At 38.4% G+C, this 20348-nt stretch overlaps 1 protein-coding gene across 2 annotated transcripts in view; it reads right to left on the bottom strand.

Annotated features, from left to right (window-relative positions):
* Positions 1-957: 957 nt before the first annotated feature.
* Positions 958-20348, bottom strand: part of efr3a (EFR3 homolog A) — a 58734-nt gene continuing 39343 nt past the window's right edge. The window contains exons 19-25 of one of the 2 annotated variants that reach the window (XM_079613670.1): positions 9146-9273; positions 6499-6549; positions 5030-5106; positions 4884-4932; positions 4693-4796; positions 3685-3734; positions 958-3565 (exon numbers count right to left, since the gene is read on the bottom strand). In XM_079613670.1, the coding sequence (XP_079469796.1) occupies positions 3460-3565; positions 3685-3734; positions 4693-4796; positions 4884-4932; positions 5030-5106; positions 6499-6549; positions 9146-9273 (565 nt within the window). In that variant the 3' untranslated portion in view covers positions 958-3459. Of the gene's footprint in view, positions 3566-3684; positions 3735-4692; positions 4797-4883; positions 4933-5029; positions 5113-6498; positions 6550-9145; positions 9274-20348 lie in introns of both variants that reach the window. The other variant, XM_079613671.1, reaches the window with a different exon arrangement.

Raw genomic sequence — 20348 nt, 5'->3', positions numbered from 1 at the left:
CCAATCCCATTGCGCCGTTATCAGTCTGCTCCTCCAGTATTATTTTATTATTATTTATATACTATTATAGATTTTATAAATATATTATAATTTAGTTTTAGTTCAGTAAACTACTTAAACTCAAACGTATTTCAGTTAGTAATTGCAGACAACATTTCTAATTTTTCTTCAGAAAAAAAAAAAAAGAAGTCAAGAAGGCCAAAAAAATGCCTGGGTGAATCTCATGAAAAATGCCAAGAAATGTCTGGGTCATTTCACAAAAAAAAAAAAAACCCTGCATAAAGCAAAATAAAATGAAGCATATTTGTAGGAACATTAGGATGTTATGCATGCTCCCCCAATTCTCAGTAGCCTACAGTAATGCAGTGCAAATCATATAATCTCAGTCCTGTAATGTGAAATAAATTATATATTATTTGATTTAAAAGTGCATTTGTTAAGTATACAATGCATTGAATTTAATCCATACTGATTTTATTAATTTTTTATTAATTTATTTTCTTGACTGGAAACTTAAAAATATAAAAATGAAAATCTGGCACAATCCAGAACAAACACAAATGAAGGCATGAGACTATAGAACATCCCCAATGCACACACTCACATGCATACACACACACACCTAGGAATTCCCATTAAAATTAATGAGGGGTCATAACAGGGGCAATGTTTTTGTTTTGTTTTTCAAATAAAAATCAATCAGTCACAATGCAGAATGCACACAGATATGAAGTGGTTAGATTTGAACACCTTTACCATGCAGAAAAATAGAAAAAAATATATCATATGGAAATTATATAAGCTTTCTGGACAAAACAAAAAAATGTATAAGTATAATTTTAGGGCGCCGGTGATTTTGACCAGCGAGTGAAGGGAGTGCTACAGGTACGAGAGGAGAGCATACGGGTTTAATTTCACAAGCAAGTTCACCCATATACAAAAAGACAACAGAAACAGTGAGTATTTAAATATAAAATCTTTATTAAGACTAAGATCTCGCACATGAAATCTCATTGCACATTAATGTGGCAGACACTGTCAGACAGCGAACCTGTATATGGCTAAATAACACCGAGAGATTTCATTGTAACTTTTATAATCATTTACTGTAGCAACACTGCAGTGGTTTGTACCATTACACATTTGAAATCTAGCATGATGCATGCAGACTTACCTATCCTCACACAGAAGCCTGCGAAACCCTCACAGTCCCGTATCGACACATCACCATCAACCCCATATCTAACTCATCTTATTCTTTACTTCTCTCCCATACAAACGAAATAAAGAGAAAAAAAATTAACATTGTTGTTACAGATAAAACAACTAAAGAATATTTCAAACAAACCATGTGATAAACACTAAAGTACCGTAAAAGTTCCACCAAGGATGAAAATAAAACATCATATATAGTGTATTAGCAGTTACAGTAAGACTGATTTCCCTTAAAAACAAACAGAATGCAAAAAGAGACTCACCGTGTCCCTTTGACACACACGCACATCTCTAAAGGTGCATTACAGATGATGTGTCGGAAAAAACATCACATACCTATTTCATATTACACCAAAAAATGTATTGCATTAATCTAGAAATTCTTTATGATTTCATCGTTCTACAGAAATAATGTGCCTGATTTCATCACAGCATTAAATAGTTTTTACACGTACTGTTGCAAAGCAACCTCTATTGGAATGCAGCAAGTTACTTCGAGAAATACACAACGGCCAAAGGTCAACTACTGACTATTTCCTGTCCAGTGTCCACCAATATTTTGTCACTGAAATCCTTCCTTCAACACATCAAACTTCCTTTAGACAGATCAGGATCAAGGCAGAAAAGCTGCCATCTCGCTCTCATCAACTCTTTGAAATCAAGAAATCCATCATATTGAGCATTTAGAGGAAGCCGTCTCAGAAGTTTGACCTTTAAATACTTCAAGACTTTCTTGAAATCCCACAATGCAGTGCAAGTGCTCTAGTCATAAACAGACAGACCATCGAAACGTTTCACGGGCCAAAAAAGTGTCGACCGCATCGCATCATCATTAAATCATCTATAATCAGCATATAAATGTACCACACCTGCAGAATACACTCCTGTCTGCTCACTTGCCGTTCCATCCACATAAATACGTCCACAAAACCAAGACAAGCCAGTTGTATGACAACAAATCTCTTGAAAAGCACCTCAGAATCACCCCAAAAATGTCCTAAACGGTTTCTACCAGCTAGACGTAAGTGAAATTGATCACAGCTCTCACCACAGGAAGCTCAGATGATGTAAAACATTTCCAGCAAAGTATTTCAGCATCTAACAGTCACAGATAAATTGTCAGAATTCAGCATGACACATTTTTTTTCGACCCAATGATGAATAAAGAAAAAAGCATTTCAATGCCCTTGTGGCTCGATATAAAAACAGCTGGTTGATTAATGCAGATCATCTTTTTTCGACTCCCCAGTTTTTTAAAAGGTGTTTTATGTTTGAGTTCAAGAACACTGCGGTATTTCCACCCTCAAAGAGATTTGAATGGCGGCCGTATGTGGCCATAAAGGAAGGGTGTGGGTGGAGCTCTTTGGTGATGAAAAGCAAATGTTTTGGTTTCTCTATGCAGTGAAGGCAAAATGGAGAGCATAGTGATCACTAAGAACTCTGGGTGAACAAAAGCCCTATTAACATCCACAACACTTAAGTCAAAGGCTAATTGTAGATTAATAAAGGCCTAAACTCGGACGTCTGCAGTGAAATGTTGGCTAAGCCATGCAAACAATACACAAAATGACACTCTGCAACTATCAGCAATCTTTCACTACAAGTATATATGTCAAAAATAGGCTATACTATACCTGTGCGATACTGTACACTATAATCATTTATATAGGAGAGATTTGAGTGAGCAGAAACTAATTATGTTCAAATCTCTCTGCTGATGATGGATTAATGTGCTAAAAAAATTAGATAATGAAAATAAACTAGCAAACTAGCACTTACCGGTAAGTTAATGCTAGCAGTTAAGTTTCCTAAATGCGGCCAGAGTGAGTCATTTTCTAAATGACTCCTATGAATCAACACATAAAGAAGCTGAAGAATCAAGTGTTTGAAAGACTCAGTTTTGATTCTTGGAGCTGCCTTTTAGTGCAAGAATCAAACTGGAAATCACACAAATACGATTCTACAGAGCTGGTGTATGATTGGACAGCTGGTTGTAAAGCTCTGCGTGCTGATTGGTGCAGAATGGAGGTGTGAAGTGCCTGTCCAGTTCGCACCTATTCCCTCTGCTGGACATGAATGTATGAAATGTTTATAGTGAACGGTGTCTGTCTAATGAAGATGAGTGGCTCAGGTGAGTTTAAGGTCACAGGACCAAGCATGTGGCCTTTAAAAGTGTGATAAAGATCAGTGGTCACATGTCAAAATTGAGTCTGTGTGATATAGACAAGGTGAAAAGTCGTGGGTTCAGTACACGCAGAGGTCAGGGAACTTCATTTCATAGACTGGCACAGACTGGTACTGGGCATGGCCTGATGTCACGGTCACGGTGCCCGAGGGGCTCGGGGGAGGGCTGATTAGAGATGAACAGACAGAGCGACCAATCAAATATCAGTTCACACTGAAAAATATTTGCTAAACATACTAACACCTTCCTTTTCCAACTATGAAAACTCTCAAAAGTCAACTTACCGAATGGTGAGTTCAAATATCTGAGCCAAGCGATCATGCAGCATGTTGGCCTGAAAACACACACAGAGGAATGTTCAAATACTGCATCATGGGTTCCTAATTACCACAACACAATGAGTGTGTTTATATGCACAATCTTACAGAAATGGCCCTATATTTTTTGCATGTTGCCAGGATTTCACTTGTACTGTATGAAAAAAATGGCTTATAAATATATACATATATCAGGGGCATTTCCTCAGAGGAGGCGATGCCCCTAAGAAAATAATCCATATTACAAAAATATAATTCAAAAAAATGTCTAAATCACTCGTTTTGCTAAAGTAACACTGTCCAGCGACACCCGCAGGTAAAGTTACAGCGGGATGTCATGTCTCTCTCTCTGAGCCCATTGAGTTTTAACAGACCCCCTAAAGCATGGCAATGCCTTTATTGCACTATGATTATGATTGGTTCACGCGATAAATCCCGTCTCTTGTTTTCATGCATGCTCTGCGTTCGCGAATCAGTCTGAATGAACAAAATTATGAAATTAACGAGAAGACTACTTAAAGAGTAAACAGCTCAGCCACTATCACCCCTTTATGCCACGTCAAAATCAAACTGGAAATGGTCTGAACACACGATGACTGGGGGTTTTCAGTGAGCAAACAATCTGGTGAAATTAAAGGTACATCTCCGTGTCTGACAGACAGTGTTTACCAAGATCGATGATCGATGATCCGAAAATAAGTTGACTATTAAAAAGAACAGCTGAACATCAGCTTACAAATAAAATATATTAAGTTGTTACTACCTTTAGTTATTATTTTGGAATAAAAATTAACCAAATATGATAAAACACTAACTTGATGAGTTTTATACTTGGCTATATATATATATATATGAGCACAATAAATAATTATCAGTTATCATATCAGCCAAAATGTCCATATTGGTGCATCCCTAGTTTTGTTTTAAAAGTAAAGAGGCTGAAAGACCGATCGGCAGATCACACACACGCTGTACCTTGGACTCGCAGTGGGCTGCTATCTCCTCAAACGGAGCTTTCTGGAACTTTTCCATCACCTGCCGTCTCCTCTCCCTTTCCTGTTCCTCCAGACCAGTGGTATCTGAGAGAGATGGCGCGACATCAGACACTAACACACATATAAACACACACACACACCAACACTGAGAAGATACTGATTCACACATACCGATGGCCTTCTTTAGGGTCTCAAAGGTGATTTCCTCTGCAAGCTGAGACTATAGGATAAACACAAAAATATGTTCTTTAGTCTAATTCTTAAAAATTATTCAAGCGTGTTTAAATTGTGTTCATTTATGTTTATGACCAGTGTACCTGATCAGGTAAGTTGATGGAAATGATGTCAACTTGGAGAGAAATAGTGTCGACAATACTCCTACGGGGCAGCCGGTCTTCATCTGTGGGTCAGAAATCAGTGATGTATAAATAGTCGAAGCTTTGAGGACTCAAATATTTCTGATCATGCACGGATTCGGCCTTGATTTGTGCTAAACTAAACCCAGTATCCGCATCTATGACATATGGGTTTAATTAGCCTCTTATTCATGAGGGGAGGTGAATTTCCCTCACTTTTCTCACTGCCTACTCATGTTTAATGAATGTAATGTTCAGGCAAAGCAGCATGAAAGCATTATTAAACACAAGAAAATGCAAATCACTCAAACAAAGACAGAAATCACAGCAACATAAGTTTCAAAAGAATAATTCATGAGTAAAAGTAAGAGTTTCAGGGCGAGAGTGCTGATGTCACACATCAGAAGTAAACAAACTCCATAACCATCTCATTTCAGAAAACTATATACGCACTCACATTCCATCAAAAGATTCCTTGCACGTTTCTTTTTTTTATCCTCATTACAACTACATAATATGAGAACGAACATATATACTTTTTAAATTTATTATAGGTTTATAATAAATAAAAATACACCTTACAATAAAAAGGTGTATTATAGGTGTACACACACACACACACACACACACACACACACACACACACACACACACACACACACACACACACACACACACACACACACACACACACACACACACACACACACACACACACACACACACACACACACACACACACACACACACACACACACACACACACACACACACACACACACACACACACACACACACACACACACACACCTCTTTTTTATATATAATTTTAAGTAAACAATTATACAAATATAAAATATAATGTATTGATTTTAGATTAATAATAATGAATTGTAATATTAATACTAAATATTTATTAGCACATACTTTTAGTCTATTTTCCGCATATAAAATGTGAAAAAAAATAGGAATCTTTGACCATATATTTATGGGTAAAATAAACCCTCAACTCAAAGTTGTTTCTCGAATGCAGCAGGTCTACTGTGATTGGAAGAAAGTGAGGTCCAAAAAGGTCAATAAAATGTCAAACGATGCTTCATCAGCACTCTCCCCGAGACCCAAGCTTCTAAACTGTGAGCTAGAACTGGTGCGTGTCTCTCTGTAACCTACCAGTAACACAGTCCAGACGACAGCAGCATACAAAACACCAAATCAGTTAAACAGGACTGATTCATCACATGACACAATCGCACTTATACTTCACCCCGCTATTCGACACCACATTCAGGAGCTACTGGAAATCTGTTACGGAGGATGGGAGGTCTACATCTGCAGCTGTGGTAAACTTACAGTTGAACTGGGGAGAAACTAACTACATATTCTTACTATCCACACACGGACAGGTGACCTCACTAACTCAATGACAGTACCTCTGGATGCCTGTTTGCATCTGTGCAGAATCTTTCCTACCGTGTACAGGACTGCAGTGCAAACACACACAGGCAGAGAAAAGGCAAAAGTGGAAGAAGCAGGTGAATTCAGAAGTTAGTATTAGCAGTAAAACTATTATTTCAGAGGTTTAATTGTGAGCATTGCTGTTGCGAGGGACTTGGTGATTGATTGTAGCACCAGATTCCTGGCTGTACACATTACACAACTTTAAAAATCTGAACAGATTTTAAAGCACTAGGCATCATATACTTGCTCACTTTGTAAATAGTAACAGAGAAAAACTGGGCATCATACACTAAACAACTGAGGATCTCACACACTACCAAACTTTCAGGTCGTTCCAAACACAACAAACTCAGAAACGCACCTCTTCTTTTAAGAGACACGTGACGAATGAAAACAATGTGTTCTAAAATCGGCTCAAAATATCAAACCTGTTTTATTATTCTCCAACTGGACGGAATCATGTGGTGCGTCCTAAAATTGCATACTGTATAGTAGGCACTACATTTGGTTTGAAACTTACTTCGCAACCATTAAAAAAATACTTTCTATATAGTATGAATGAAATTTGGAAGTACTACATCCACCATGATGTCATTGTCATGTGACATATGATGGGTTGCTCCGCCTCCATTCAAAAATCCTCTATCGTGGCCTCATGGGATAGTAAAGCGTCCATCAAATGCGCACTTCAGAATCTCGACAGAAGTAGTAGGTCATCCAGGTACTTGCCTACTGTTGCAGTGAAAGTCTGGAGCTAAAAGAAGAGTCTGTGCCCATAATACACTGCAGATTTTCTATCTGCAGGCTGGCTCTGACTTTCAGCATCTAGCCAAAAAACTGCAAATCTGGGCAAAAGTCACACAGTGTATTTCTGCTTTAGGTAACTGTTTAAAGACCGTAGGTGCGTCCCAATTCACGTACTTATGCACACTTCTATGACGTTTTTAAGTATAAATAGTACGAGTAGTGTGTTCACACTGAAAATTCTAAAAAGAAAAAGTGCACTTTAAATAACTGGATGATGCACTAAATTAACGGGGGGGGGAAAACGAAGTGTGGAATGTTGGACACTTCATGCACTCCACTGTCACAACTTTAAAGGGGTGGTTGATTATGATTTAACTTTTCTAACTTTAGTTAGTGTGTAATGTTGCTGTTTGAGCATAAACAACATCTGTAAAGTCACGAAGCTCAAAGTTCAAAGCAAAGGGAGATATTTTTTTTTAAAGAAATAGTTTTTTAAGGACTACAACAAACGGCTGGTAGGGACTACACGACATTCCTCACGGGTTAGTGACATCACAAACCCTAAAATTTACATAAACCCTGCCCCCGGAACACGATTTATAGATTATCATGACAGAATATGATAATCAATGACTAGAAGATATCTACACATAAGCTACATAAATTCATCAACTAACCATTCAGAGTTGTCTACATGTTGTCATTTCATCTTGAGTCTTTGTCTGACTCCGGTTTGAACATTTAAAGGCTAAAAGTTTTAGAAATGTTCGGGACACAAGCTGTTGAAGCTCCGCCCTCTGTGCAGCAGCTCATTTGCATTTAAAGGGACAGACACAAAACCGGCGCGTTTTTGCTCACCCTCAAAAAGTGACAAAAATATATATTTATATTTATTTATAAATATAAATATTTTGAGCTAAAACTTCACATACACACTCTGGGGACATCAGAGACTTACATCTTGTGAAAAGGGCATTATACCACCCCTTTAATTACGTAGTGGAGGGGGGAAAGGCATCAGACTCCGATGTTCAATGACAAAATAACCTTTTGTACAAAATTTGTACACTACACAGATGAGTACATAGTGCATAAGTACATAGAGTATAAGTGCCTAGGTTATAGTGTGTAATTTGGGACGCAACTAGTATGAAATTGGATTCACAACCACTTTATTTTCATGATATGACATTTCCGCTGTGAAAAAAAAAACAGGACGGGACAATTTTACCCACAGCGATTTGATTTGAGGGGTAAATGTTATATTAGTGGCGGGTCCCTCTCTTTGGAATAACTTACCAAATCACATTAGAACGGCTTCCACTCTATCGGAGTTCAATTCCTGTCTTAAAACTCATCTTTTCCCTTGGCTTTTAATGTATAGATCTATCTGGTTCTTATGGTGATTCTAATTTTATGATGCTCATTTATTGTGCACCCTTATGCTTTTATTGTACAACGCTTTGGTCGGCCTGTGGCTGTTTTTAAATGTGCTTTAGAAATAAACCTTAATCTTTTATCAAATCCATGATAAACGATTATGAAAAAAAAGTGTTAATATAGCGTTAATTAGCATTTAATTTGGTATCTTAATAATAATATTACAACTGATGAACTTCACACAGTTATTGAACTGAGATGAATCAACTCTGAGCTGACTTCAACTGAATAAACACACGATTGTCTCTTTTAGAGCTGCTTTACAGCAGAATTGATCATTATATTCCTGTTTATCACTGTAAAGCTGCTTTGACACAATCTGTATTGTATAAAGCACAATATAAATAAAGATGACCTGACTTAAGATTAATTATTAGATATTAAATCAGATAACATCTCCATTTTGTATAGTACAGAATAGTATGTGTTTACCTGTAACCTGGGGTATGTACGGTATACCCAGCCTCTCTACGTTATATCCAGGTAGAGCCAGAGCTTCCGCCAGATCAGCTGTTTGAAAATACAAAGCAATGTCGTCCCGCTCCAAAGAGTCTGGGAACCTGCTCCACACACACAAACATACAGATACACACAAGGAAAGACATCTGGAATGAGTTATGCCAGAATTAATTTATTATAACAATTAAAATCAATAATTGTAAAGGCTAATTTAGGAATCACAACATTATAATGAACAGCATGAAAAATGGATATTTATTTTGAGATCAGCTAAGGATTACATTTAACGGTGTTCTTAAATTATTAGTATTTTTAAAGATTAACTTAAGAGTGTTAGATGACAGCAAAGGTATTCTATATGTAAAAAAATAGAGGAATTGAGCTTCATAATTAATTAAAGCTGCAAGCAGCGATGAAAGGGCCCTCGCACCCGTGCCACCGCCACCCGGTGGCTTTAGGAAGACAGAGCACGGTGGGCAATGTGCATTTAAGTAGGTAAAAATAAGAGGAGTATGTCAAAGTCAGTTACAAAAATGTCCTTGATTATGGGGATAATAGCATGCGTTATAAATCAGATAAGTGTTGCTAGCATGTTTTAGCATGTTTCTAGCATGTTTAGAACTCAATGGCATATTAAATATGTCGCTAGTAATGCATCACAGTGTAAAACGTGTCACTTCCTGTCGACAGTAGGTGGCGCTATTACTTTAACTTAAAATTGTCATGTAGATGTGTTCAGTGCAGGACTCTTATCAAACGTGTAAAGTTTGGGAAAGATTGGACATTGCCTTCTTCAGTAACACCAACTTCCTGTTTCATTGCATTAGCGTGCTTTAGCACTTAGCTAAGAATTGCTAGCATGTTTTAACATGTTTCTAACATGTATATAACTCAATGGCATATTTAATATGTTGCTAGTACTGTATCACAGTGTTAAACATGTCACTTCCTGTTGCCAGTAGGTGGCGCTATTACTATAACTGAAAAGTGTCATGTAGATGTGTTCAGGGCAGGACTCTTATCAAACGTGTAAAGTTTGGGAAAGATTGGACATTGCCTTCTTTAGTAACAACAACTTCCTCTTTCATTGCATTAGCATGCTTTAGCACTTAGCTAAGAATTGCTAGCATGTTTTAACAGGTTTCTAACATGTTTATAACTCAATGGCATATTTAATATGTTGCTAGTACAGCATCACAGTGTTAAACATGTCATTTCCTGTTGCCAGTAGGTGGCGCTATTACTATAACTGAATATTCTCATGTAAATGTGTTAAACATGAGAATATTCAACCGTGTGAAGTTTGGGGCAGATTAAACATCCAATGCCTGAGTTACAGCAAATTCCTATTTAATTGCATTAATAGCATGATTTAGCACCTAGCTAATGTTTGCTAGCATGTTTTAGCATGTTTCTAGTATGTTGTTAACATGTTTAACACTTGCTGGCACTTTTTTGTATGTTATTAGAAGTCCAAAACAGTGTTAAACATGTCACTTCCTGTTGCCAGCAGGTGGCGCTATGACTGTAACTGAATTTGAGCATGGCCATGTGTTCAGGACAGAACGCTTATCAAACGTGTGAAGTTTGGGGCAGATTGGACATCCAATGCCTGAGTTACAGCAAATTCCTATTTAATTGCAGTAATAGCATGCTTTAGCACTTAGCTAATGTTTGCTAGCATGTTTTAGCATGTTTTTAGTATGTTGTTAACATGTTAAGCACTTGCTGGCAATTTTTTATATGTTATTAGGAGTCCAAAACAGTGTTAAACATGTCACTTCCTGTTGCCAGCAGGTGGCGCTATGACTGTAACTGAATTTGAGCATGGTCATGTGTTCAGGACAGAACGCTTATCAAACATGTGAAGTTTGGGGCAGATTGGACATTGTTTGCCTGAGTTACAGCAACTTCCTGTTTCATGGCGAAACATCAAAATTTGTCAGGCCGCCGAGGACACGCCCTTCGACGAAAACTCTAGATCTTCGCAATTTAACGTCGCAAAGGCCTTAAGATTACACTCACCAAATTTGAAGATGATCAGATTTAAACTGTAGGAGGAGTTCGTTAAAGTACGAGGCCTGAAAATGGCAAAAACTGCACAAAAATCAGAGAGGAAGTTCAAAATGGCTGACTTCCTGTTGTGTTTAAGGCTATGCTCCAAGAGACTTTTTTGTAGGTATTGGGTCATTACATGTATGTACCGAATTTCGTACACGTACGTGAAACGTAGCGGTAGGCGCACTCCGTTGAACCTTTATAGGTGGCGCTATCGAGCCATTTTACCCCGCCCAATTCTGAAACGCATATCAGATGTCAATTTTCGCCAGTTCTGACGCGTGTGCAAATTTTCGTGAGTTTTCGTGCATGTTTAGGCCCTCAAAAATGCGATTGAATGCGGAAAATAATAATAATAATAATAATTAAAGCTGCAAGCAGCGATGAAAGGGCCCTCGCACCCGTGCCAACCGCCACCCGGTGGATTTAGGAAGACAGAGCACGGTGGGCATTGTGCATTTAAGTAGGTAAATATAGGAGTATGTCAAAGTCAGTTACAAAAATGTCCTTTATTATGGGGATAATAGCATGCGTTATCACTCAGATAAGTGTTGCTAGCATGTTTTAGCATGTTTCTAGCATGTTTAGAACTCAATGGCATATTAAATATGTCGCTAGCAATGCATCACAGTTTAAAACGTGTCACTTCCTGTTGACAGTAGGTGGCGCTATTACTTTAACTTAAAATTGTCATGTAGATGTGTTCAGGGCAGGACTCTTATCAAACGTGTGAAGTTTGGGGCAGATTGGACATTGCCTTCTTCAGTAACAACAACTTCCCGTTTCATTGCATTAGCGTGCTTTAGCACTTAGCTAAGAATTGCTAGCATGTTTTAACATGTTTCTAACATGTATATAACTCAATGGCATATTTAATATGTTGCTAGTAATGCATTGCAGTGTTAAACATGTCACTTCCTGTTGCCAGTAGGTGGCGCTATTCTATAACTGAAAAGTGTCATGTAGATGTGTTCAGGGCAGGACTCTTATCAAACGTGTGAAGTTTGGGGCAGATTGGACATTGCCTACTTGAGTAACAACAACTTCCTGTTTCATTGCATTAGCATGCTTTAGCACTTAGCTAAGAATTGCTAGCATGTTTTAACAGGTTTCTAACATGTTTATAACTCAATGGTTTATTTAATATGTTGCTAGTACAGCATCACAGTGTTAAACATGTCACTTCCTGTTGCCAATAGGTGGCGCTATTACTATAACTAAATATTCTCATGTAAATGTGTTCAGACCAGAACTCTTATCAAACGTGTGAAGTTTGGGGCAGATTGGGCATTCAATGCCTGAGTTACAGCAAATTCCTATTTAATTGCAATAATAGCATGCTTTAGCACTTAGCTAATGTTTGCTAGCATGTTTTAGCATGTTTCTAGTATGTTGTTAACATGTTTAGCACTTGCTGGCAATTTTGTATATGTTATTAGGAGTCGAAAACAGTGTTAAACATGTCACTTCCTGTTGCCAGCAGGTGGCGCTATGACTGTAACTGAATATTCTCATGTAAATGTGTTCAGGGCAGAACTCTTATCAAACGTGTGAAGTTTGGGGCAGATTGGACATTGTTTGCCTGAGTTACAGCAACTTCCTGTTTAATTTCAGTAATAGCATGCTTAAGCACTTAGCTAATGTTTGCTAGCATGTTTTAGCATGTTTCTAGTATGTTGTTAACATGTTAAGCACTTGCTGGCAATTTTTTATATGTTGTTAGGAGTCCAAAACAGTGTTAAACATGTCACTTCCTGTTGCCAGCAGGTGGCGCTATGACTGTAACTGAATTTGAGCATGGTCATGTGTTCAGGACAGAACTCTTATCAAACGTGTGAAGTTTGGGGCAGATTGGACATTCAATGCCTGAGTTACAGCAACTTCCTGTTTCATGGCGAAACATCAAAATTTGTCAGGCCGCCGAGGACACGCCCTTCGACGAAAACTCAAGATCTTCGCAATTTAACGTCGCAAAGGCCTTAAGATTACACTCACCAAATTTGAAGATGATCAGATTAAAACTGTAGGAGGAGTTCGTTAAAGTACGAGGCCTGAAAATGGCAAAAACTGCACAAAAATCAGAGAGGAAGTTCAAAATGGCTGACTTCCTGTTGTGTTTAAGGCTATGCTCCAAGAGACTTTTTTGTAGGTATTGGGTCATTACATGTATGTACCGAATTTCGTACACGTACGTGAAACGTAGCGGGAGGCGCACTCCGTTGAACATTTATAGGTGGCGCTATCGAGCCATTTTGCCCCGCCCAATTCTGAAACGCATATCAGATGTCAATTTTCGCCGGTTCTGACGCGTGTGCAAATTTTCGTGAGTTTTCGTGCATGTTTAGGCCCTCAAAAATGCGATTAAATGCGGAGAAGAATAATAATAATAATAATTAAAGCTGCAAGCAGCGATGAAAGGGCCCTCGCACCCGTGCCACCGCCACCCGGTGGCTTTAGGAAGACAGAGCACGGTGGGCAATGTGCATTTAAGTAGGTAAAAATAGGAGTAGTATGTCAAAGTCAGTTACAAAAATGTCCTTTATCATGGGTATAATAGCATGCGTTATCACTCAGATAAGTGTTGCTAGCATGTTTTAGCATGTTTCTAGCATGTTTAGAACTCAATGGCATATTAAATATGTCGCTAGCAATGCATCACAGTTTAAAACGTGTCACTTCCTGTCGACAGTAGGTGGCGCTATTACTTTAACTTAAAATTGTCATGTAGATGTGTTCAGGGCAGGACTCTTATCAAACATGTGAAGTTTGGGGCAGATTGGACATTGTCTTCTTCAGTAACAATAACTTCCCGTTTCATTGCATTAGCATGCTTTAGCACTTAGCTAAGAATTGCTAGCATGTTTTAACAGGTTTCTAACATGTTTATTACTCAATGGCATATTTAATATGTTGCTAGTACTGCATCACAGTGTTAACCATGTCACTTCCTGTTGCCAGTAGGTGGCGCTATTACTATAACTGAAAAGTGTCATGTAGATGTGTTCAGGGCAGAACTCTTATCAAACGTGTGAAATTGGGGCAAATTGAACATTCAATGCCTGACAGCAAATTCCTATTTAATTGCAGGAATAGCATGCTTTAGCACTTAGCTAATGTTTGTTAGCATGTTTTAGCATGGTTCCCGTGTGTTGTTAACATGTTCAGCACTTGCTGGCAATTTTTTATATGTTATTAGGAGTCCAAAATGGTGTTAAACATGACACTTCCTGTTGCCAGCAGGTGGCGCTATTACTCTAACTGATTATTCTCATGTAGATGTGTTCAGGGCAGGACTCTTATCAAACCTGTGAAGTTTGGGGCAGATTGGACATTGCCTACTTGAGTAACAACAACTTCCTGTTTCATTGCATTAGCATGCTTTAGCACTTAGCTAAGAATTGCTAGCATGTTTTAACATGTTTCTAACATGTTTATAACTCAATGGTTTATTTAATATGTTGCTAGTACAGCATCACAGTGTTAAACATGTCACTTCCTGTTGCCAATAGGTGGCGCTATTACTATAACTGAATATTCTCATGTAAATGTGTTCAGGACAGAACTCTTATCAAACGTGTGAAGTTTGGGGCAGATTGGGCATTCAATGCCTGAGTTACAGCAAATTCCTATTTAATTGCAGTAATAGCATGCTTTAGCACTTAGCTAATGTTTGCTAGCATGTTTTAGCATGTTTCTAGTATGGTGTTAACATGTTTAGCACTTGCTGGCAATTTTGTATATGTTAATTAGGAGTCCAAAACGGTGTTAAACATGTCACTTCCTGTTGCCAGCAGGTGGCGCTATGACTGTAACTGAATTTGAGCATGGTCATGTGTTCAGGACAGAACGCTTATCAAACGTGTGAAGTTTGGGGCAGATTGGACATTGTTTGCCTTAGTTAAAGCAACTTCCTGTTTCATGGCGAAACATCAAAATTTGTCAGGCCGCCGAGGACACGCCCTTCGACGAAAACTCTAGATCTTCGCAATTTAACGTCGCAAAGGCCTTAAGATTACACTCACCAAATTTGAAGATGATCAGATTAAAACTGTAGGAGGAGTTTGTTAAAGTACGAGGCCTGAAAATGCCAAAAACTGCACAAAAATCAGAGAGGAAGTTCAAAATGGCTGACTTCCTGTTGTGTTTAAGGCTATGCTCCAAGAGACTTTTTTGTAGGTATTGGGTCATTACATGTATGTACCGAATTTCGTACACGTACGTGAAACGTAGCGGGAGGCGCACTCCGTTGAACCTTTATAGGTGGCGCTATCGAGCCATTTTACCCCGCCCAATTCTGAAACGCATATCAGATGTCAATTTTCGCCAGTTCTGACGCGTGTGCAAATTTTCGTGAGTTTTCGTGCATGTTTAGGCCCTCAAAAATGCGATCAAATGCGGAAAATAATAATAATAATAATAATAATAATAATAATAATAATAATAATAAACAGAGCAATTCCAATAGTGTCCTCGCACCATCGGTGCTCGGGCCCTAATTAAAGCTGCAAGCAGCGATGAAAGGGCCCTCGCACCCGTGCCACCGCCACCCGGTGGCTTTAGTAAGACAGAGCACGGTGGGCAATGTGCATTTAAGTAGGTAAAAATAGGAGGAGTATGTCAAAGTCAGTTACAAAAAATGTCCTTTTATTATGGGGATAATAGCATGCGTTATAACTCAGATAAGTGTTGCTAGCATGTTTTAGCATGTTTAGAATTCAATGGCATATTAAATATGTCGCTAGTAATGCATCACAGTGTAAAACGTGTCACTTCCTGTCGACAGTAGGTGGCGCTATTACTTTAACTTAAAATTGTCATGTAGATGTGTTCAGGGCAGGACTCTTATCAAACGTGTGAAGTTTGGGGCAGATTTGACATTGCCTTCTTCAGTAACAACAACTTCCCGTTTCATTGCATTAGCGTGCTTTAGCACTTAGCTAAGAATTGCTAGCATGTTTTAACATGTTTCTAACATGTATATAACTCAATGGCATATTTAATATGTTGCTAGTAATGCATCGCAGTGTTAAACATGTCACTTCCTGTTGCCAGTAGGTGGCGCTATTACTATAACTGAAAAGTGTCATGTAGATGTGTTCAGGACAGGACTCTTATCAAACGTGTGAAGTTTGGGGCAGATTGGACATTGCCTTCTTTAGTAACAACAACTTCCTCTTTCATTGCATTAGCATGCATTAGCACTTAGCTAAGAATTGCTAGCATGTTTTAACATGTTTCTAACATGTATATAACTCAATGGCATATTTAATATGTTGCTAGTACAGCATCACAGTGTTAACCATGTCACTTCCTGTTGCCAGTAGGTGGCGCTATTACTATAACTGAAAAGTGTCATGTAGATGTGTTCAGGGCAGGACTCTTATCAAACGTGTGAAGTTTGGGGCAGATTGGACATTGCCTTCTTTAGTAACAACAACTTCCTCTTTCATTGCATTAGCGTGCTTTAGCACTTAGCTAAGAATTGCTAGCATGTTTTAACATGTTTCTAACATGTATATAACTCAATGGCATATTTAATATGTTGCTAGTAATGCATTGCAGTGTTAAACATGTCACTTCCTGTTGCCAGTAGGTGGCGCTATTCTATAACTGAAAAGTGTCATGTAGATGTGTTCAGGGCAGGACTCTTATCAAACGTGTGAAGTTTGGGGCAGATTGGACATTGCCTTCTTGAGTAACAACAACTTCCCGTTTCATTGCATTAGCGTGCTTTAGCACTTAGCTAAGAATTGCTAGCATGTTTTAACATGTTTCTAACATGTATATAACTCAATGGCATATTTAATATGTTGCTAGTAATGCATTGCAGTGTTAAACATGTCACTTCCAGTTGCCAATAGGTGGCGCTATTACTATAACTAAATATTCTCATGTAAATGTGTTCAGACCAGAACTCTTATCAAACGTGTGAAGTTTGGGGCAGATTGGGCATTCAATGCCTGAGTTACAGCAAATTCCTATTTAATTGCAATAATAGCATGCTTTAGCACTTAGCTAATGTTTGCTAGCATGTTTTAGCATGTTTCTAGTATGTTGTTAACATGTTTAGCACTTGCTGGCAATTTTGTATATGTTATTAGGAGTCCAAAACAGTGTTAAACATGTCACTTCCTGTTGCCAGCAGGTGGCGCTATGACTGTAACTGAATATTCTCATGTAAATGTGTTCAGGGCAGAACTCTTATCAAACGTGTGAAGTTTGGGGCAGATTGGGCATTCAATGCCTGAGTTACAGCAACTTCCTGTTTAATTGCAGTAATAGCATGCTTTAGCACTTAGCTAATGTTTGCTAGCATGTTTTAGCATGTTTCTAGTATGTTGTTAACAAGTTTAGCACTTGCTGGCAATCTTTTATAAATTATTAGGAGTCCAAAACAGTGTTAAACATGTCACTTCCTGTTGCCAGCAGGTGGCGCTATGACTGTAACTGAATTTGAGCATGGTCATGTGTTCAGGACAGAACGCTTATCAAACGTGTGAAGTTTGGGGCAGATTGGACATTCAATGCCTGAGTTACAGCAACTTCCTGTTTCATGGCGAAACATCAAAATTTGTCAGGCCGCCGAGGACACGCCCTTCGACGAAAACTCAAGATCTTCGCAATTTAACGTCGCAAAAGCCTTAAGATTACACTCACCAAATTTGAAGATGATCAGATTAAAACTGTAGGAGGAGTTCGTTAAAGTACGAGGCCTGAAAATGGCAAAAACTGCACAAAAATCAGAGAGGAAGTTCAAAATGGCTGACTTCCTGTTGTGTTTAAGGCTATGCTCCAAGAGACTTTTTTGTAGGTATTGGGTCATTACATGTATGTACCGAATTTCGTACACGTACGTGAAACGTAGCAGGAGGCGCACTCCGTTGAACATTTATAGGTGGCGCTATCGAGCCATTTTGCCCCGCCCAATTCTGAAACGCATATCAGATGTCAATTTTCGCCGGTTCTGACGCGTGTGCAAATTTTCGTGAGTTTTCGTGCATGTTTAGGCCCTCAAAAATGCGATTAAATGCGGAGAAGAATAATAATAATAATAATAATAATAATAATAATAAACAGAGCAATTCCAAGAGGGTCCTCACACCATCGGTGCTCGGGCCCTAATAATAATAATTAAAGCTGCAAGCAGCGATGAAAGGGCCCTCGCACCCGTGCCAACCGCCACCCGGTGGATTTAGGAAGACAGAGCACGGTGGGCATTGTGCATTTAAGTAGGTAAATATAGGAGTATGTCAAAGTCAGTTACAAAAATGTCCTTTATTATGGGGATAATAGCATGCGTTATCACTCAGATAAGTGTTGCTAGCATGTTTTAGCATGTTTCTAGCATGTTTAGAACTCAATGGCATATTAAATATGTCGCTAGCAATGCATCACAGTTTAAAACGTGTCACTTCCTGTCGACAGTAGGTGGCGCATTTACTTTAACTTAAAATTGTCATGTAGATGTGTTCAGGGCAGGACTCTTATCAAACGTGTGAAGTTTGGGGCAGATTTGACATTGCCTTCTTCAGTAACAACAACTTCCCGTTTCATTGCATTAGCGTGCTTTAGCACTTAGCTAAGAATTGCTAGCATGTTTTAACATGTTTCTAACATGTATATAACTCAATGGCATATTTAATATGTTGCTAGTAATGCATCACAGTGTTAAACATGTAATTTCCTGTTGCCAGTAGGTGGCGCTATTACTATAACTGAAAAGTGTCATGTAGATGTGTTCAGGACAGAACTCTTATCAAACGTGTGAAGTTTGGGGCAGATTGGACATTGCCTTCTTGAGTAACAACAACTTCCTCTTTCATTGCATTAGCATGCTTTAGCACTTAGCTAAGAATTGCTAGCATGTTTTAACATGTTTCTAACATGTTTATTGCTCAATGGCATATTTAATATGTTGCTAGTACTGCATCACAGTGTTAACCATGTCACTTCCTGTTGCCAGTAGGTGGCGCTATTACTATAACTGAAAAGTGTCATGTAGATGTGTTCAGGGCAGGACTCTTATCAAACGTGTGAAGTTTGGGGCCGATTGGACATTGCCTTCTTGAGTAACAACAACTTCCTGTTTCATTGCATTAGCATGCTTTAGCACTTAGCTAAGAATTGCTAGCATGTTTTAACATGTTTCTAACATGTTTATAACTCAATGGTTTATTTAATATCTTGCTAGTACAACATCACAGTGTTGAACATGTCACTTCCTGTTGCCAGTAGGTGGCGCTATTACTATAACTGAAAAGTGTCATGTAAATGTGTTCAGGGCAGGACTCTTATCAAACGTGTGAAGTTTGGGGCAGATTGGACATTGCCTTCTTGAGTAACAACAACTTCCTGTTTCATTGCATTAGCATGCTTTAGCACTTAGCTAAGAATTGCTAGCATGTTTTAACATGTTTCTAACATGTTTATAACTCAATGGTTTATTTAATATGTTGCTAGTACAACATCACAGTGTTGAACATGTCACTTCCTGTTGCCAGTAGGTGGCGCTATTACTATAACTGAAAAGTGTCATGTAAATGTGTTCAGGGCAGGACTCTTATCAAACGTGTGAAGTTTGGGGCAGATTGGACATTGCCTTCTTGAGTAACAACAACTTCCTGTTTCATTGCATTAGCATGCTTTAGCACTTAGCTAAGAATTGCTAGCATGTTTTAACAGGTTTCTAACATGTTTATAACTCAATGGTTTATTTAATATGTTGCTAGTACAACATCACAGTGTTGAACATGTCACTTCCTGTTGCCAGCAGGTGGCGCTATTACTATAACTGAATACTCTCATGTAAATGTGTTCAGACCAGAACTCTTATCAAACGTGTGAAATTGGGGCAAATTGAACATTCAATGCCTGAGTTACAGCAAATTCCTATTTAATTGCAGTAATAGCATGCTTTAGCACTCAGCTAATGTTTGTTAGCATGTTTTAGCATGTTTCCTGTATGTTGTTAACATGTTTAGCACTTGCTGGCAATTTTTTATGTTATTAGGAGTCCAAAATGGTGTTAAACATGTCACTTCCTGTTGCCAGCAGGTGGCGCTATTACTCTAACTGATTATTCTCATGTAAATGTGTTCAGGACAGAACTCTTATCAAA

This window comes from Phoxinus phoxinus (genome assembly GCF_949152265.1).
Source record: "Phoxinus phoxinus genome assembly, chromosome: 5".
Taxonomy (NCBI): domain Eukaryota; kingdom Metazoa; phylum Chordata; class Actinopteri; order Cypriniformes; family Leuciscidae; genus Phoxinus; species Phoxinus phoxinus.
The sequence above is the reverse complement of the archived record's forward strand: the minus strand, read 5'-3'. Positions and strand labels throughout refer to the sequence as shown.